General features: G+C 43.2%; 1 protein-coding gene across 1 annotated transcript; it reads left to right on the top strand.

Annotated features, from left to right (window-relative positions):
- Positions 1 to 460: 460 nt before the first annotated feature.
- On the top strand, positions 461 to 15,858 carry LOC311103619 (LIM domain-containing protein 2-like). The gene is made up of 4 exons (XM_084145217.1): positions 461 to 625; positions 12,880 to 12,924; positions 13,248 to 13,384; positions 13,461 to 15,858. Exons 1-4 carry the CDS (start codon positions 623 to 625, stop codon positions 13,618 to 13,620), a joined length of 345 nt encoding a protein of 114 aa, XP_084001343.1. The 5' UTR covers positions 461 to 622; the 3' UTR covers positions 13,621 to 15,858.
- Positions 15,859 to 16,389: the final 531 nt, after the last annotated feature.

Raw genomic sequence — 16,389 nt, 5'->3', positions numbered from 1 at the left:
TTTGTAATTTGCAGCACAAAAAACATTAGTGGCAGTGCAGTCAGACTATGTGCAGATGAGGGTCGAACTGTGTTTCCCCATGTACTTTTTGTATTGATTTGTTGTTAATCATAAAAATAAGAGTCAAAAGGTGTGTTTTTTCAGTCGAAATTTGTTTTTTTTTAACCCTGTCAGCAAAGGGGAGGACAATTAGTTATGCTGTATGCATATTAATGTGTGTGACAGTTAATTGTTTTATTTGAAACCTAAGCCTGATTAACATTGTTAATCTTTTTTTAATCCCTTTTTCTTAAGAATTACTTTATTTACTGAATTTGAGAACTATGCAGAAAACAAAGTAATGGGGAACCGATGACCGTTTCAGTTGAGGGAGGTGGGGGAAGAGAGCGGGGTGGGGGGAGGGGACTGGAACCAATAGCGTGCAACATCCTGCTAATATAAAGCACAAAAAAAACTACTCCTGAAAAACAAGAGCAGGGGTGAGAGCCAAGCTGAGGTAACTCGCCGGGTCTGTAGCAAGAATCCTGACAGCAGAAATCGGGGAAACGAATGAGAAAGCAATCGACCACAGCCTATTGAGCACCGAATTGTCTTTCTATTTAAAACGTTGACAAAAGTACAGATGGTAAGTGCTTCTCGGCCATTTCTCGCGTTTCTTGTACAGAGATGGCTAGCTAGCGACAGCAGACAGCAAACCCTCTCTTCCCCCCCCCCCCCCTCCCTTTCATTTTGTGATGAGGTGATGTCCAGTCGATGCTAGCTAGCTACCACGGTTGTTAGCCATCCAACCAGTTTTTTGTGTGTAATGACACATGTATAACGTTACCCTGCTGTTCTGTTAAATAGGGCAAAAACGTGCAATGTAACCCTATTTTATTGCACTGTGCAAACTTGCCATCTCTGACAATTCTTTGTTGCACGCTAATTAATCATTCCGGCATTATGTACGGCATTGTGCAGCTACTCAGCATTTCACTCAATGAGCTTATCTCAAACAATAAATATGTACTGGTAGCTAACGTTAGCTTGCGAGCTAGCGCAATAGCGGATCACTATTCTCAGTGGTTCTGGCTTTGTTTTATTATGTTTTGCCTGAAGTGAAGCTTTATACAGTCACATTTTCTTTAATGTTTTAGGATAAAGTGCACTTGTTTAACTTTAGTTTTGATCATTCTGATGTAGAATCAGATAAAGAAACGTGCACTGTCCATCCCCCTTCGTTGGTTTTCTTAACAGATTGTGGCTGTGTAAAGTGTAAATGTTTATTTTTACATTTTACATTTTAGTCATTTAGCAGACGCTCTTAACCAGAGCGTTTATATTTTGCCATTATGTAGGTAACGCCTGCCAATCATATGCATCAACCAGTTTGGCTTCAGAAGCGCTGGTTGGCTGATAATCTTAATGTCTACGTACTGTATTACTTAATCATGCCAGCCATTATTTGGTGCACAGAACCTGGAGTCTCCCCCCTGTTATATAAAGGGCTGTGGAAGGGGTCTGGTGTAGTAGGCGTTTGTTAGAACTGGAAGGCAATGAGCCGACCGCATCATTGCAAGCCAACGCTGTGTCATGGTGAACGGTATTTGCCTTGAAATGCATCCAATTATATCATATATTGATTTATTGTAATAACACCCGTGTGAATTATCTGGCTCCCTGCGAGCTCATGACCGTAGCAGCATGGCCCAGCACTAGCGGAGTGTGGGTAAAGTACCGCTTTCAAATTGCCTTCTCTTCCATTCCCGCGTATGTTTGTCTGGTTGAGAATTTAGAGTACACATTTTCAGCGCTATCTGCGGTCTTGCCAAACCAGCTCAATATCAATTCAAGACGCCGCATCTCCGTAATTACAGCCTTGGCATATGGTCATTTTCGTTTACCGTCACTTTGTGGGGACAGACCGGGGATCTGTCGGTATGCTGTCTGTAATTTTGGCCCAGTGTTCGCCGACGATTGACACATGGTTTGAAGACAGATTAACGTAAATGCTTTCAGATTTGTGGCGCAAGCTTCTGTGGCGAGACGACATTTGTCCTGAGTGACTGACTTCTGCGCCCAGAGAAGCTGGTTTGACTGTCTACATTGAACGCTCCGCTCCAACACTGTCTACTTGTATTGACACCCGAGTGGCGCAGCGGTCTAAGGCACTGCAGACCCCCTGGTTCGATTCCAGGCTGTATCACAACCAGCCATGATTGGAGTCCCATAGGGCGGCGCACAATTGGCCCAGCGTCGTCCGGGTTTGGCCGTCATTGTAAATAAGAATTTGTTCTTAACTGACTTTCCTAGTTAAATAAAATATAAAAAAATAAACACCTAGGCTGCAATGAGAATTGCACCTGCAGTTTGCTTGAAGCATTTCCATTGTACAGCCATATGCACCTTTGATTCAAAGGTACACAGACTGCCGCTGTCTGTCAGAGGGGAGGGTTTGGTCACACAATGTAAAATGTGTTCATTAAGTTAATTGCAGGTCCAGTTGAATTAACCATATAGTACACACCACCTTTATACCACTATGGGAAATGTTTACACATTTTTGAGTGAACAGCTCCAACTGCACTTCATTGAGCTTTCCTCGATAACTGCTAGGTCCCCATAGTGTCAGAATCATTTACAAATGGTCACAGAAATGGTCTGTTGGAATGGTGTAGATAACAATTCCTTACCACCGTCATAGGACAGGGACCCTCAGGTACTGTATGTTTTAGAAGGTGCAGATCAATGGAGGGTGTGAGTGGGAGATGCATCCAGCTGCTGTGTGCTAGATAGAATAGGACTATGAATGAGTAAAGGTAGGTAGCCAAAGCTGCCCAGTTGGTTATGGCCATTTTAGCTAGCTTAATGGCGCAGTTAAATTGTTCATAGTTTTTGATACCTCAGGTTGGTAGCTTAGTGGTTGAGCGTTGTGCCAGTAACCGAAAGGTCGCTGGTTCTAATCCCCGAGCCGACTAGGTGAAAAATCTGTCTGTGCCCTTGAACAAGGCACTTAACCCTAATTGCTCCTGTAAGTCGCTCTGGATAACAGCGTCTGCTAAATGACTGTAAATGTCTTTGAATCTGGGTATCATTGAACAATAGCCTGACCTAAATTAAACTAAGACATGGCATAAAGACAAATGCCATGCCTCGTAGATTGCTTTTTTTAAATGAATGTAATTTGTTATTTGAAACTCTTCATTAATTTTGATTCAGTCATTATGTAGAGCACTTGGGTAAAAGTCCCAAATATAGTTACTAGCAATGAACCAGAGTCGGGGAAAGAAACAAACATTAAATAATCCAATAATCGTTGTTTTTAATGCCCTGGCGGGATGTAAGACTTCATTCACACAGCATTATGGGATTTATCCCAGCTGTTTCCGCCCCCAAACTTTTCCGCTCCTGTTTTTATTATTGTGACACGGAAGCCCCTTGAAAACAGAAACTTCCTAAAGGGCACTAACAGTTAATTGTGTTGTTTACACCTGCACTATTGTATCGATGCTTGTAGTGAAATACTTTTTAGATGCAAACTCAACGAGACTATTAAAACGTTTCCATCAGTTAGATAACCCTTCTATTGGCTGTTCTTACAACCTAGTACCAAGCAAATGCAATCACATTGGGAGGACCCAAGGACAAACTGTGCCCACTGCCCAGTAAAAAATTCAACATTTTCCACAGCAACCTCCCCTCAAGCAGGAATCAGAATGACAGCAGCGAGGTGTCTACATGTGCAGTGTATACTGTGGGCAACCCAGTTTACTGAGGAATGTCTACTGCATCACACGCCACCCACTTTTCAAATCTTGGGATGCATAGGTGTAACTTTTCACGCTTTTGTCTCCTGCCTCTGCTGTCACACAGCCTGACATAACAGGCAAAGGGGGCAGAAGGTATCTTGCGCGGTAGTTTTAAAATCTTCCATGTTTTGTGAAATTCCAGTGGAAAGGTAGACTTCAGATTTGCATGTGTTTTGGTCGACATAATGGGGCATGTCTTCCTGAATTCTTGTCCCTCCACAGGCCAGGTTGCGAAACTTTCTCTTCTCTGTGCGATAACGTCATATCAGTTCTGAGGGATGTTTTTGAGTGACTTCAGTAAATGCATGATCAGCGGCCTCTCGCTGGGTCCCTACACGCTAAAGTCAATAGAGCCTTCAGGCTTTTAATGCATGCTTTAGTTCCTGGCACGGTCATGGGTTTTTAATAGGCGGCATGAACTCAAACAAGTTCTGTTATAATGACGTTTGTTGAGGCACAGAATCAAGCTGTGTTCATTGTGTGGCTGGCTCCATCAGTTGATTGGCAGATGTGGCAGTAAGAAGCAATGTTGTCAAAGGCTGACCTCGAGCCAAGGTTTGTGGGTTCAAATCCCAGATTAAACATTGCTCGTTCACCTTTTGAGATGGGAGGTCCATTCAGCGTTTCTGTAACATTTTGGGTTATGCCAGTCAAAGTGTGAAAGCTAAGAGTAGATGTTATTCAGACGTCTTCCTTGGGCAATCGTGACCCCTGTTTTTCAGCTATGAAGCTCTTCTCCCAGACGTCTGGGCTGTGACCTCCCTAGACAGGTTTCACATCCGTGATTATGGCCTTGAGGCTCTCTGTCACTAGTCGTGTCACGACATCCTTTCTCGCCGCAGCCTCACAGGAAATAGCCTCCCCAGACATGTGCGCGTGAAGAAAGACTTGTCAACTGACAGAGGTTGGAAATAAATGTGCTAATTTAGTGGTTTTAAAGCCTCAATACTGCCTTACTTAATTGTTAGCGGAGGCTTGTTCATTGGACATAGTGGCCTTGTTTCAGAACCACCTGTGACCAGAAACGTCTGCAGACTCTCCCTTCTCACCCCAGTACCATCCATCTGTGTAAACACGTCTGATATCCCTAGATAATGAAATAAATCTAATTGTTAATCCTCAAGACAACTGCCAAAGAACCTCTTTTGTAAGCCAACATGCTCAACCGTTGTCTCCATGTTTTTCTCTCCAGGTGTGTTCCGCCTGTATGTTTTTGATGGTTCCTACTGTCTCTGCATTTTCTTTCAAGCAGAGATGGATGATATGTCTGTTTGTACCCTACAGCTGCTGTTTTCTCTTTGGGAGCAGTGCAAATGCCCTGAAGAATGGAAAAAGTAAAGAGAACTAGCCAAGATGTTATCTCAAATGATTGCCACGTTTGACACTTCAGGCTACTACTGTCATTCAATTGAGTTATTAAATTGCTGGGGATTATTATGTCTTTGTAGTTAAGGGGAAAAAAAAAAAAATTGGTGTGTCATTGGGTGCGTGGCTTAAAGGAAAAATCCACCCAAAACAACTCATTCCTTTTAATTTACGGTGTTAAATAACACTAAGTGAGAACAATATTTTTGTAAACACATTTTTCATTTTGGCGTTATAATAAGGTTGGTAGCAACATGGAAAATCTTTGTGGAAGTCTGTTGCAGCTCAAGTCGAATACAAAATCCGCAGTGCTCTCTATGGGCTGGCTGGCTAGCTAGCACACGTAGCTACAAATGATAAATAATAATAATATAATATGCCATTTAGCAGACGCTTTTATCCAAAGCGACTTACAGTCGTGCGTGCATAATTTTTTTTTTTGTGTATGGATGGTCCCGGGGATCGAACCCACTACCCTGGCGTTACAAGCGCCGAGCTACTGAGGACCAAATGATCATACCAAATACAATCTCTGCATGTAAAGTAGCTAGTTAGCTGTGACTGTGACCTAAACATACTCCACTATCAATTTAGGCGTCTACAATCTCACCATGTTCAACCTGCAGATCGATGTGTCTCAGAGTGGAGTCTGACATTCGCAACGGCAGATATACAGTACTTCTGAGGAGATGGGGAAACGTTGTCCATGCTAGGGCAATGGGCCGCGCGGTGCATTCTGGGCGATTATGGGACAAGGAGCGCACTCCTTCAAGGAGTGAATGGGAGTCTTTTGGGCGCTAGCTCAAAACCCCAAAATCGAATTTCGTCAATAAGAAGTACAGAACTACAAATATTTTCAGAGATGTGAGATAGAAAGTTACATTCTGTAATATCGTATAGCTTTGGAATCGTGACATTACATACTTTCGAGGACAATAGCCACGTTTCTCGACATGTACACTGACTTTGAGAAGTGATTGCGTGACAATTTAGTTTAGCAACCGCGTGACGCAGCATGACCACATTAATGCAATTGGTCTGCAGGGTGGAGCGTTTATACGTTCCTTAATTCATTGGATTCCTATATTATAGAAAGGAGATATCTGGAAACCGCACCAGGCAATGTACCCTGGACTAAAGAGGCAGGCAAATAAGACAAATTAGCTATACCCTCTGTTAAATTACATATTTCTCGATGTAGGAATATCGCGAAAATATGATCAATGGCTCATTCGAGAAAATATATGTTTAAATCTGACATGTAGGATGGACGTTTTTGCTATTTCAGTCTTATTCCTATTAACTTCCAGTGTAGTGTGAGCGACTTTATCACAGTGCTATGTCATACCGAACGGATTTCTGCCTGCTTGAACGCCAACAACTCGGATGCATATGAAAATATGAAATGACCCAGGGACTCAATCACTCAGATGCACATAAACAATATAACATTAAAAATGGGTGAAACTTTCCTTTTTAAGAGGCTTGTGTAGCCTTTCTCCATAGTGCATTTTTACTGTTTATTTTCCATCCCTCTCTCAAGGGGATCAGGCGCAGGTCAGCGTCCTAAAAATAAGATGAGAGTGAGAGACTTACTGAAATTAATTGCCACTGACGTCTGTTAACATGGGGCCTCTTTCAACATCTAGGGCCAGCTTCATTATACTATGTGTGCGTTACAGTGAGGGGAGAAAAGTATTTGATCCCCTGCTGATTTTGTAGGTTTGCCCACTGACAAAGACATGATCAGTCTATAATTTTAATGGTAGGTTTATTTGAACAGTGAGAGACAGAAAATTAAATCCAGAAAAATGCATGTCAAAAATGTTATAAATTGATTTGCATTTTAATGAGGGAAATAAGTATTTGACCCCTCTGCAAAACATGAATTAGTACTTGGTGGTAAAACCCTTGTTGGCAATCACAGAGGTCAGATGTTTCTTGTAGTTGGCCACCAGGTTTGCACACATCTCAGGAGGGATTTTGTCCCACTCCTCTTTGCAGATCTTCTCCAAGTCATTAAGGTTTCGAGGCTGACGTTTGGCAACTCGAACCTTCAGCTCCCTCCACAGATTTTCTATGGGATTAAGGTCTGGAGACTGGCTAGGCCACTCCAGGACCATAATGTGCTTCTTCTTGAGCCACTCCTTTGTTGCCTTGGCCGTGTGTTTTGGGTCATTGTCATGCTGGAATACCCATCCACTACCCATTTTCAATGCCCTGGCTGAGGGAAGGAGGTTCTCACCCAAGATTTGATGGTACATGGCCCCGTCCATCGTCCCTTTGATGCGGTGAAGTTGTCCTGTCCCCTTAGCAGAAAAACACCCCCAAAGCATAATGTTTCCATGTTTGATGGTGGGGATGGTGTTCTTGGGGTCATAGGCAGCATTCCTCCTCCTCCAAACACGGCGAGTTGAGTTGATTGCAAAGAGCTCGATTTTGGTCTCATATGACCACAACACTTTTACCCAGTTCTCCTCTGAATCATTCAGATGTTCATTGGCAAACTTCAGATGGGCCTGTATATGTGCTTTCTTGAGCAGGGGGACCTTGTGGGCGCTGCAGGATTTCAGTCCTTCACGGCGTAGTGTGTTACCAATTGTTTTCTTGGTGATTATGGTCCCAGCTGCCTTGAGATCATTGACAAGATCCTCCCGTGTAGTTCTGGGCTGATTCCTCACCGTTCTCATGATCATTGCAACTCCACGAGGTGAGATCTTGCATGGAGCCCCAGGCCGAGGGAGATTGACAGTTATTTTGTGTTTCTTCCATTTGCGAATAATCGCACCAACTGTTGTCACCTTCTCACCAAGCTGCTTGGCGATGGTCTTGCAGCCCATTCCAGCCTTGTGTAGGTCTACAATCTTGTCCCTGACATCCTTGGAGAGCTCGTTGGTCTTGGCCATGGTGGAGAGTTTGGAATCTGATTGATTGATTGCTTCTGTGGACAGGCGTCTTTTATACAGTTAACAAACTGAGATTAGGAGCACTCCCTTTAAGAGTGTGCTCCTAATCTCAGCTCGTTACCTGTATAAAAGACACCTGGGAGCCAGAAATCTTTCTGATTGAGAGGGGGTCAAATACTTATTTCTCTCATTAAAATGCAAATCAATTTATAACATTTTTGACATGCGTTTTTCTGGATTTTGTTGTTGTTATTGTCTCTCAATGTTCAAATAAACCTACCATTACAATTATAGACTGATCATGTCTTTGTCAGTGGGCAAATGTACAAAATCAGTAGGGGATCAAATACTTTTTTCCCTCACTGTAGAACACTGGGTGATCTCTCTCTCCATCTGTGTGTGTGTGTGTCAGTCACACAGCCTGGGGTGACACGTTCTAAGTAAACTTACCAGCACAAAGTCCCTTAGCCTTTCTACTGTAGATGGAGACATTGACGTCCCTTGACTTTAATATTCCTGACTGTTGCTGTAACATTTCTAAAAGGGGCAGATTTAGGCCAGATATATCTGTATAAACATACCCAAATATTGGACAGGGGTCTGGTTTATAACCCTGACCTTTTCAAAGTCTAAAATGGTAATCATAGCAGGTACTTGACGCTCCAAACTCCTTCCCTCAATACTTTTATTAGAGAAGAGCTAGCCCTAGTGTGGTTTCCCTGGGCCTGAACAGACATCCCCTGGTTCATGCCCCCTCACCTCTCTACTCGAGGCAGGGTGGAGTCCCCCCCAGACCCCCTGCCATTGTTGGTGTGGTCCGAGCTCCGGGGGAACAGGCAATGGGATTTGTCATTGTAATGAGATTAGGGGCTCGTCAGCAGAGAGGGAGAGTCTCAACCTGATCTGACTGTGGGTGCAGCACAGCAGGGCCCAACTCTTCAAATGGCTGCGTAGAAGAATCACACATGAAGTGTAGCCTACTTGAAACTCAAACAGAGATGCAGTGTCTCTTCCGCTTAGTGTAAATAAATGACAGGTAAGAGACTGAATTTGAATGTTGCTAAAGGTAGGCTATCAGTGAAGTGATTTTTTTTCTATCTAGCTGGAGACTTTCTTAAGTGGTTCCAACTTCAAACACATCTAAATGGGTACACCAAATTGCAATTGAATTACATTGTTAATCTAATGGGCAGGCCTTCATCTAGCCTACTGTTTTTGAGCAGAGTTGGCACACCGCAATGTGCATATTGTCCCTCTGTCCTTCTCACCGTTTTAAGGAGAGGTTTGGTCAGTGCACTGATCATTCACTGTGGTAGTTCTTATCTGCTGTAATCAGCCTGTGCTGTAAGCCCAGTGGGGTGGCGGTTAGCTGTAGCAGGCTCCCCACAGGGACTCTTAAAGTCTGTGTCATCACTACTTCCTGCCACAATGTCAGTTCTTGGGCTCCAGTCAGTGGTGTGTCTTCATGTACAAATAAGGCAAAAGAAGACAGATGGCACCAGCCATGTAGAAGCCTTCCAGGATTTGTCTGACTGTATGTGCGTGCCTGCCATTGACATGGCACATAATCCTGTTTTCATTATTGTTTAGTGGCTATGGCAATTCTGGGCTGCAGATTTTAACTTGTGCAGCCTGAATTGTTGACCAACTTTGCTGTAAGGTACTGTATGTTGTGTGCTGTGCTATAACAGGAAATATAAAGCTCCTGTTGAGCGTTACTCACATGGTTTCCCCCTTTTGTTCACCCGTTGGGTGAACCTTGCAGTTACATATGGAGGATTTCTTAGGTGAATTGGGCTATTGCTTTTCACCAGTGAGTGATATTTTAATGTAGTCATTAAGCAGTGCTGGCTGTTCTTGTTCTTTCTCTCACTGTTACAAGTTGGAGAGAAGGGGCTGCTCTCTTGCTGCAACAGGAAGTGAGTTTGTCATGCTAGCTACCATGCAGCCAACCAAGCAGTGCACCCTGTACCCTACCCAAATATGAGAATGAAGGAGACTTGGCGAGGAGGAAGATTGTCAAGATTGTGATTGCATCTACAGGAAGTTGCAGTGCCTCCATCAGACCATCATTCCGTTCTCACAAACTGAGGCAACACCCCAGCTTCCTCCCTCAGTCATTCAGTTTAAAGATATCTGACATGGTTTTCACATCAGGGTTCAGTAGTGAGTGAGCGACGGTTACTCTGATGCAAAAAATTACAATTGAATAGAATACAAATTGGATTCCCAAACTGTAATCACATCTGTGCACATGCTAGATGATGTGTAAGGGCTTTTGGGGAGCTCTCCATTGACCCTAATGGCTGTAATTTGATTGAATCAATGGCTGATGGATTTCACTCTCAACCACTTGTAACGGCTCAACTTTATTTCATCCAGTTTAATGGAGTGTTTCTGGTCATCCCAACGCGTTCTAATTGAGCAGACCCAATGAGGAGCTGGATTTGGTGTAAACAACCCAAATCCCCATGGCTCAGTGCTTGGTGTGTGTCCACTCCCCTTCAGTGTGCATTCATGTAGCCTACATTTCCTCCTTTCTGCTGCACATGAAGCTGCACAGGCTTCATGAAAGGGCTGTAGCGAGAATGTGGCAATGCACAGTTGTCTGTCAAATGAGGAGCCCCTCCGCCACCACTACCCCCAATCTCCTTACATAACAGCCAGAGTTTTAGAGATGTCTGCAGTGGACTTTCCCAGAGAGCAGTTCTGCCTGCACACAAGCGGACACAGCCTTTTCACTGTCTGCCTACATGCGTGTGTCTGAATGTGCCGGTCTGTCTGCTAATTGACCTGCTAGTCCTGCTTCAGGGCATGGCCGTGGACGTCAATGTGGAGAAACTGCTGAAGCCCGAAGGTCACAGAGCTTTAAAGTACAGTGGGGGAAAAAAGTATTTAGTCAGCCACCAATTGTGCAAGTTCTCCCACTTAAAAAGATGAGAGAGGCCTGTAATTTTCATCATAGGTACACGTCAACTATGACCGACAAAATGAGAAAAAAATATCCAGAAAATCACATTGTAGGATTTTTATTGAATTTATTTGCAAATTATGGTGGAAAATAAGTATTTGGTCACGGACAAACAAGCAAGATTTCTGGCTCTCACAGACCTGTAACTTCTTCTTTAAGAGGCTCCTCTGTCCTCCACTCGTTACCTGTATTAATGGCACCTGTTTGAACTTGTTATCAGTATAAAAGACACCTGTCCACAACCTCAAACAGTCACACTCCAAACTCCACTATGGCCAAGACCAAAGAGCTGTCAAAGGACACCAGAAACAAAATTGTAGACCTGCACCAGGCTGGGAAGACTGAATCTGCAATAGGTAAGCAGCTTGGTTTGAAGAAATCAACTGTGGGAGCAATTATTAGGAAATGGAAGACATACAAGACCACTGATAATCTCCCTCGATCTGGGGCTCCACGCAAGATCTCACCCCGTGGGGTCAAAATGATCACAAGAACGGTGAGCAAAAATCCCAGAACCACACAGGGGGACCTAGTGAATGACCTGCAGAGAGCTGGGACCAAAGTAACAAAGCCTACCATCAGTAACACACTATGCTGCCAGGGACTCAAATCCTGCAGTGCCAGACGTGTCACCCTGCTTAAGCCAGTACATGTCCAGGCCCGTCTGAAGTTTGCTAGAGTGCATTTGGATGATCCAGAAGAGGATTGGGAGAATGTCATATGGTCAGATGAAACCAAAATAGAACTTTTTGGTAAAAACTCAACTCGTCGTGTTTGGAGGAGAAAGAATGCTGAGTTGCATCCAAAGAACACCATACCTACTGTGAAGCATGGGGGTGGAAACATCATGCTTTGGGGCTGTTTTTCTGCAAAGGGACCAGGACGACTGATCCGTGTAAAGGAAGGAATGAATGGGGCCATGTATCGTGAGATTTTGAGTGAAAACCTCCTTCCATCAGGAAGGGCATTGAAGATGAAACGTGGCTGGGTCTTTCAGCATGACAATGATCCCAAACACACTGCCCGGGCAACGAAGGAGTGGCTTCGTAAGAAGCATTTCAAGGTCCTGGAGTGGCCTAGCCAGCTAGGACAACATCTGTTGGTAATATGGCAGACAAAATTATACCTATCCGGTCCTCATGGGTTTTGACAGGGAGTCAGTACAGTCTAGGAGTCCACATTTGTGTATGTTGAAAGTAACTTGTTTGTGTACGGTATCATGCAGTTGTTATGGATTAAATGAGTGTTCAGGGTCTCTCTGTAGAGTTAAGTTGAAGCAGGAAGTCAATGGATATAACTCATGTTTGTATCAGAGCGTAGGGCTTTGGCGCCACAAGTAGAGAAATGAGACAGATCCCTCCATTACATAAGGCCTTTAGTTCTATAGACCTGCATGGACCGCTCTGTTACTGTTGTAAGGTTTGTGAACAAATGCTTTTTTTATTGACTCAAAGTAGTACATCAGAATTCCAGATTAGTGATGTAGTGTAACACTGGCACTGGTTGCTTTCTTAAACAGCAAGTGCTGTGTGCAAGTTAAGTCTCCTAAGGATGTCCATAATATCACCCTTGGGGTTAATATTTGAAATAGTTGTGATTGTGTGTTCAGTGTACCTGCTCACATGTCCAGACAGAAGGTAGCTGACCTCCTCTCCGGGGTGTACAGTACACTGACAGATGGAGCTGCAGGGAGGTAGAGATCGGGAAAGGGGAAACTACTGAGATGAAAGAGGGATATTATGGTCATGGTATTGTCAATATAAATGGGGAAATCCTGATCATGCTTCTACTTCTGTTGTAATAACACTAACTAGGAAAGTACTGAGGTTTACTCATATTTCTATTCCAGGACAACAGAAATGCCCCTGAAGATAAACCTGTCCAGCGCTCCAAAGTAAATATACCTCCATTATCACTCCATCCTCCTCCTTTGTCCTTGTTTCAACCCAGCAGGCCATTATCTTTTAATCACTATCCTTCTCCATTACTTGTCTGTTGAGCCCAGTGTCTCTCACCCCTACTGACCTTTACTCAGATGTCATTTAAACATCATCCATAATGGAACTTCAGTTTATATGTTGTCATATACTCTCTCAACAGCAACTAATTTCAATAGATTGGTTATAGATAACTTAGCAAGTTGAGATGCATCATTTATCCATTGAAACACCACGTTTGAAGCCATAGTAATGGTGTGGTTTTTGTTCATGTGCGTAGTCCTTCAGCTTCAAGACGCCGAGGGAGGTGTGCTCGTCGTGTGAGAAGACAGTCTACCCTATGGAGAGATTGGTGGCTAACAACCTGATATTCCACTCGGCCTGTTTCTGCTGCAAACACTGCAACACCAAACTCAGGTGAGACTCACTCACTCCAAACCAAACTGTGTTACTCTTTCTTTATATTCTACCCCTCCCTTCCCTCTCCCTGCAGCCTGGGCACATTTGCTGCCCTCTCGGGTGATTTCTACTGCAAGCCACACTACCAGCAACTCTTCAAGAGCAAAGGAAACTATGACGAGGGCTTTGGCCGCAAGCAGCACAAGGAGCTTTGGACCGCCAAGGAGGGAGAGAACATAACAAAGACTGCGTAGCCACCCCTGCCTGTCTGTGTCCCATCCATTCTCCCACGGGAAAGGCTATACGGACACTCCTGACCTGCAAACCGACATTTAATTTCAGAATTGTTTGAGGTCAGGGTTAGTTTTAGGTTTTGGGTAGTTGTTTTGCAGGTCATCAGTATCCTTAATAGTATCTCCCTTCTCACCCCCAAACCCTCTTCTCCATCTCCAACACGTCGTAAAGAGCACGTGTCATATGAGGGGTGCACTCAGCGCTCTTGTGTGCTCTCTCTCCACACCATGGAAGACCCACTATGACTGGCCAGTCACGCCCCCTGTTGCTTAACATTTTATTTAGTGGGGTGTTTATTCCTTTAATTTGGTTTTAGTAAAAATAACGATTTTTATGTTTTATTTCTCTTTGAAATTGTTTGTTGATTGTGACCAAACTGCTTCTTCACAAACCAGTGGTATGTTTTTGCTGGCTTTTTGAGAACTACAATATTGTTTTCTTGTTTATTTTTCTGGAAAATGTGCACCCTTTTGATGCAACAGGTGTAAGGACCATATGCTAAGATAAACATATCGTTAGAGAAGCTAGAGTTCATTGTAAGCTGTAGAGCATACTCTCAGGTCAACCATACTGAGCTAGATTGATTTAGCAAGTTTGTATTATTTTATGACCTCTTTTAGTTCCATATAGTCAATTAAATCTAATACCAATTTTAAAGACCAGTCCTCTGCATTGCAGTAGCACAGGCAGAGGCCATTTTGTGAGTTTGTCAGGGTCCACTTATCTGAGAAACAAACAGGGTACGCGGTACTGTAGAACTGTCACACATTCTCTCTCTTGGTAAATTCTGTTGAAATTCTGTCTTATTCCATTTTTCTTTTATATATTTTTTGCTCCTATGATCTGAATGGCTGCTAGGTTTCAGTTCTGCATGTTTGTCCTGTATGAATGAGTGTCTTAGCCTTATTACCTTTGGTCTGTACTGCCCTCCTGTGTTCTGGATGACTTTTTAAAACTAATCTGCTTAATTTACTTATCTCACTTACCGGTTTTAAAAAGCGCTCTTTGCTCTGTTATTTGCTGGGTTTGACTGATCTCATGCGATACGTTGCTGTAGCTCATTGAGGCTTTTTTGTCTTTATTCTGAATATGAGAAGTATCTCATAGGTGTTTGTACATAGCAGTAGCTTGTGCTTAGTGAACATATCGCACTATACTATATTGTCTTGCACATATGACCATGCATGTTCACCAGACAAGACAATGTTAGATTGACAGGGAACATAGCCTGACAGGAAACCACACAACTGTCACAGCATTATCCCCTGCAGCTTCCTGTCCATGCAGAGCTGTCTGTTCATGTGCTAAATTGGGCCACGTTGGTGTGTAAAATTAAGGATTACTTTTGGTGCTTTCAAGACAACTGTGAACTCTGGGGGGGGGAAACGTTGTCAAATCCTGATGTCTGTGATCTTCCACTCGGAAAGTTGGCGCTCTAGAAAGAGGCCAGAGTTCCCGACTCGGAATTATGAGTTGGATGACCGCTCAAAACGATTTTTCCCAGTTTTTCTGAGTTCCCTATTGTCTTGAATGTTCTAAAGTCTGAGATTTCCGAGTCCCCGGTTCTGAACGCGGCAGAAATTCACATATGACTGTTATGTCCGGACGGGGCCACAAAGTGAAATAACATAGTGTAAAATATTTTCTTCAGTGACATCACATTTGAGAACATAAATGTATCTTTTTTTTTAAATTTTTTATAAATGTCTCCATCTCATGAGTTCCTTGTTTCGACTGCATCATGCGATTCTGAGCAGAGATGTTGGATTCATGAAGATTGTTCACTTCAGGCCGTTTACCATTGGAAAAATTGTCAGTTTCAGTCTGCTTAACAGGGTGGATCTCCCATAGACACCAATGCGATAGATAGCAGCTGGGTCTGGTCTACTTCATTGACTAATGTAACCAGAAAAAATGGGGGAGTGGGATGTCTCGCTTCTTCTTCCATCTCTGATTCTGAGCACCAGGACCTGGTAATATGAGTGGTGGGCACTAACAGGGAATGTTGTTTGATCTGGGACATGTTCAGGGAATTGCCTATGCAGTGAGTTCAGCCCTACAGTGCCCTGAAACTCAGAGTAGCTCCTCCTGGTGGGAGAAGAGAGGTAGGAAATGCTTGAGTCAGTTCAGCCAGACCCAGTAAAGGCTTGAGATATTAGATATCACACAATTGTCAATAAACACGTTTCCCCCAATTATTTATTCTGTATAGTTTTTACTCTATCTTTAAGATGTGGGCGTGGCTTCGGGATTGAAATGGCTGCGCTATAGGCATTTTTATGTTTGAATGTGCTAATGTGACACCTACTTAGGCCAACAAACTCAATAGACAAGATTTCCATTTCTATTTTCTTCATTCTTGCTTAAGAATGAGACTAAAGCCATTGAACTACATCATTTGTGAAGTATCCAATGCCACAACACTTGAATGACACAATGTATATTGTGACGGAAGGTTTACTGTGAATTAGAGCATACTGTGCAGAATAGAAAATAAACAGGAAAGAGATGTTTAATTTTTGATAAGTAAAGCCTTAGAAATAAATAGCTAAAAACCATGGCCTAACATTTATTGCTTATTCAACAAAAAAAACTTTTTTCTGTGCACATACCTTTCTACCTGTTCCAGCCTATCCCTTGTGAAAGGAAATAATCCTTCTGCTTTTTTCCACTTTATCCCAGTGGTGGATATGAGTGGCTTCACTCAGCCAGCAGTTTCTTTACCCACT

Source organism: Coregonus lavaretus (assembly GCF_964263955.1).
Source record: "Coregonus lavaretus genome assembly, chromosome: 28".
Taxonomy (NCBI): Eukaryota; Metazoa; Chordata; class Actinopteri; order Salmoniformes; family Salmonidae; genus Coregonus; species Coregonus lavaretus.
The sequence above is the reverse complement of the archived record's forward strand: the minus strand, read 5'-3'. Positions and strand labels throughout refer to the sequence as shown.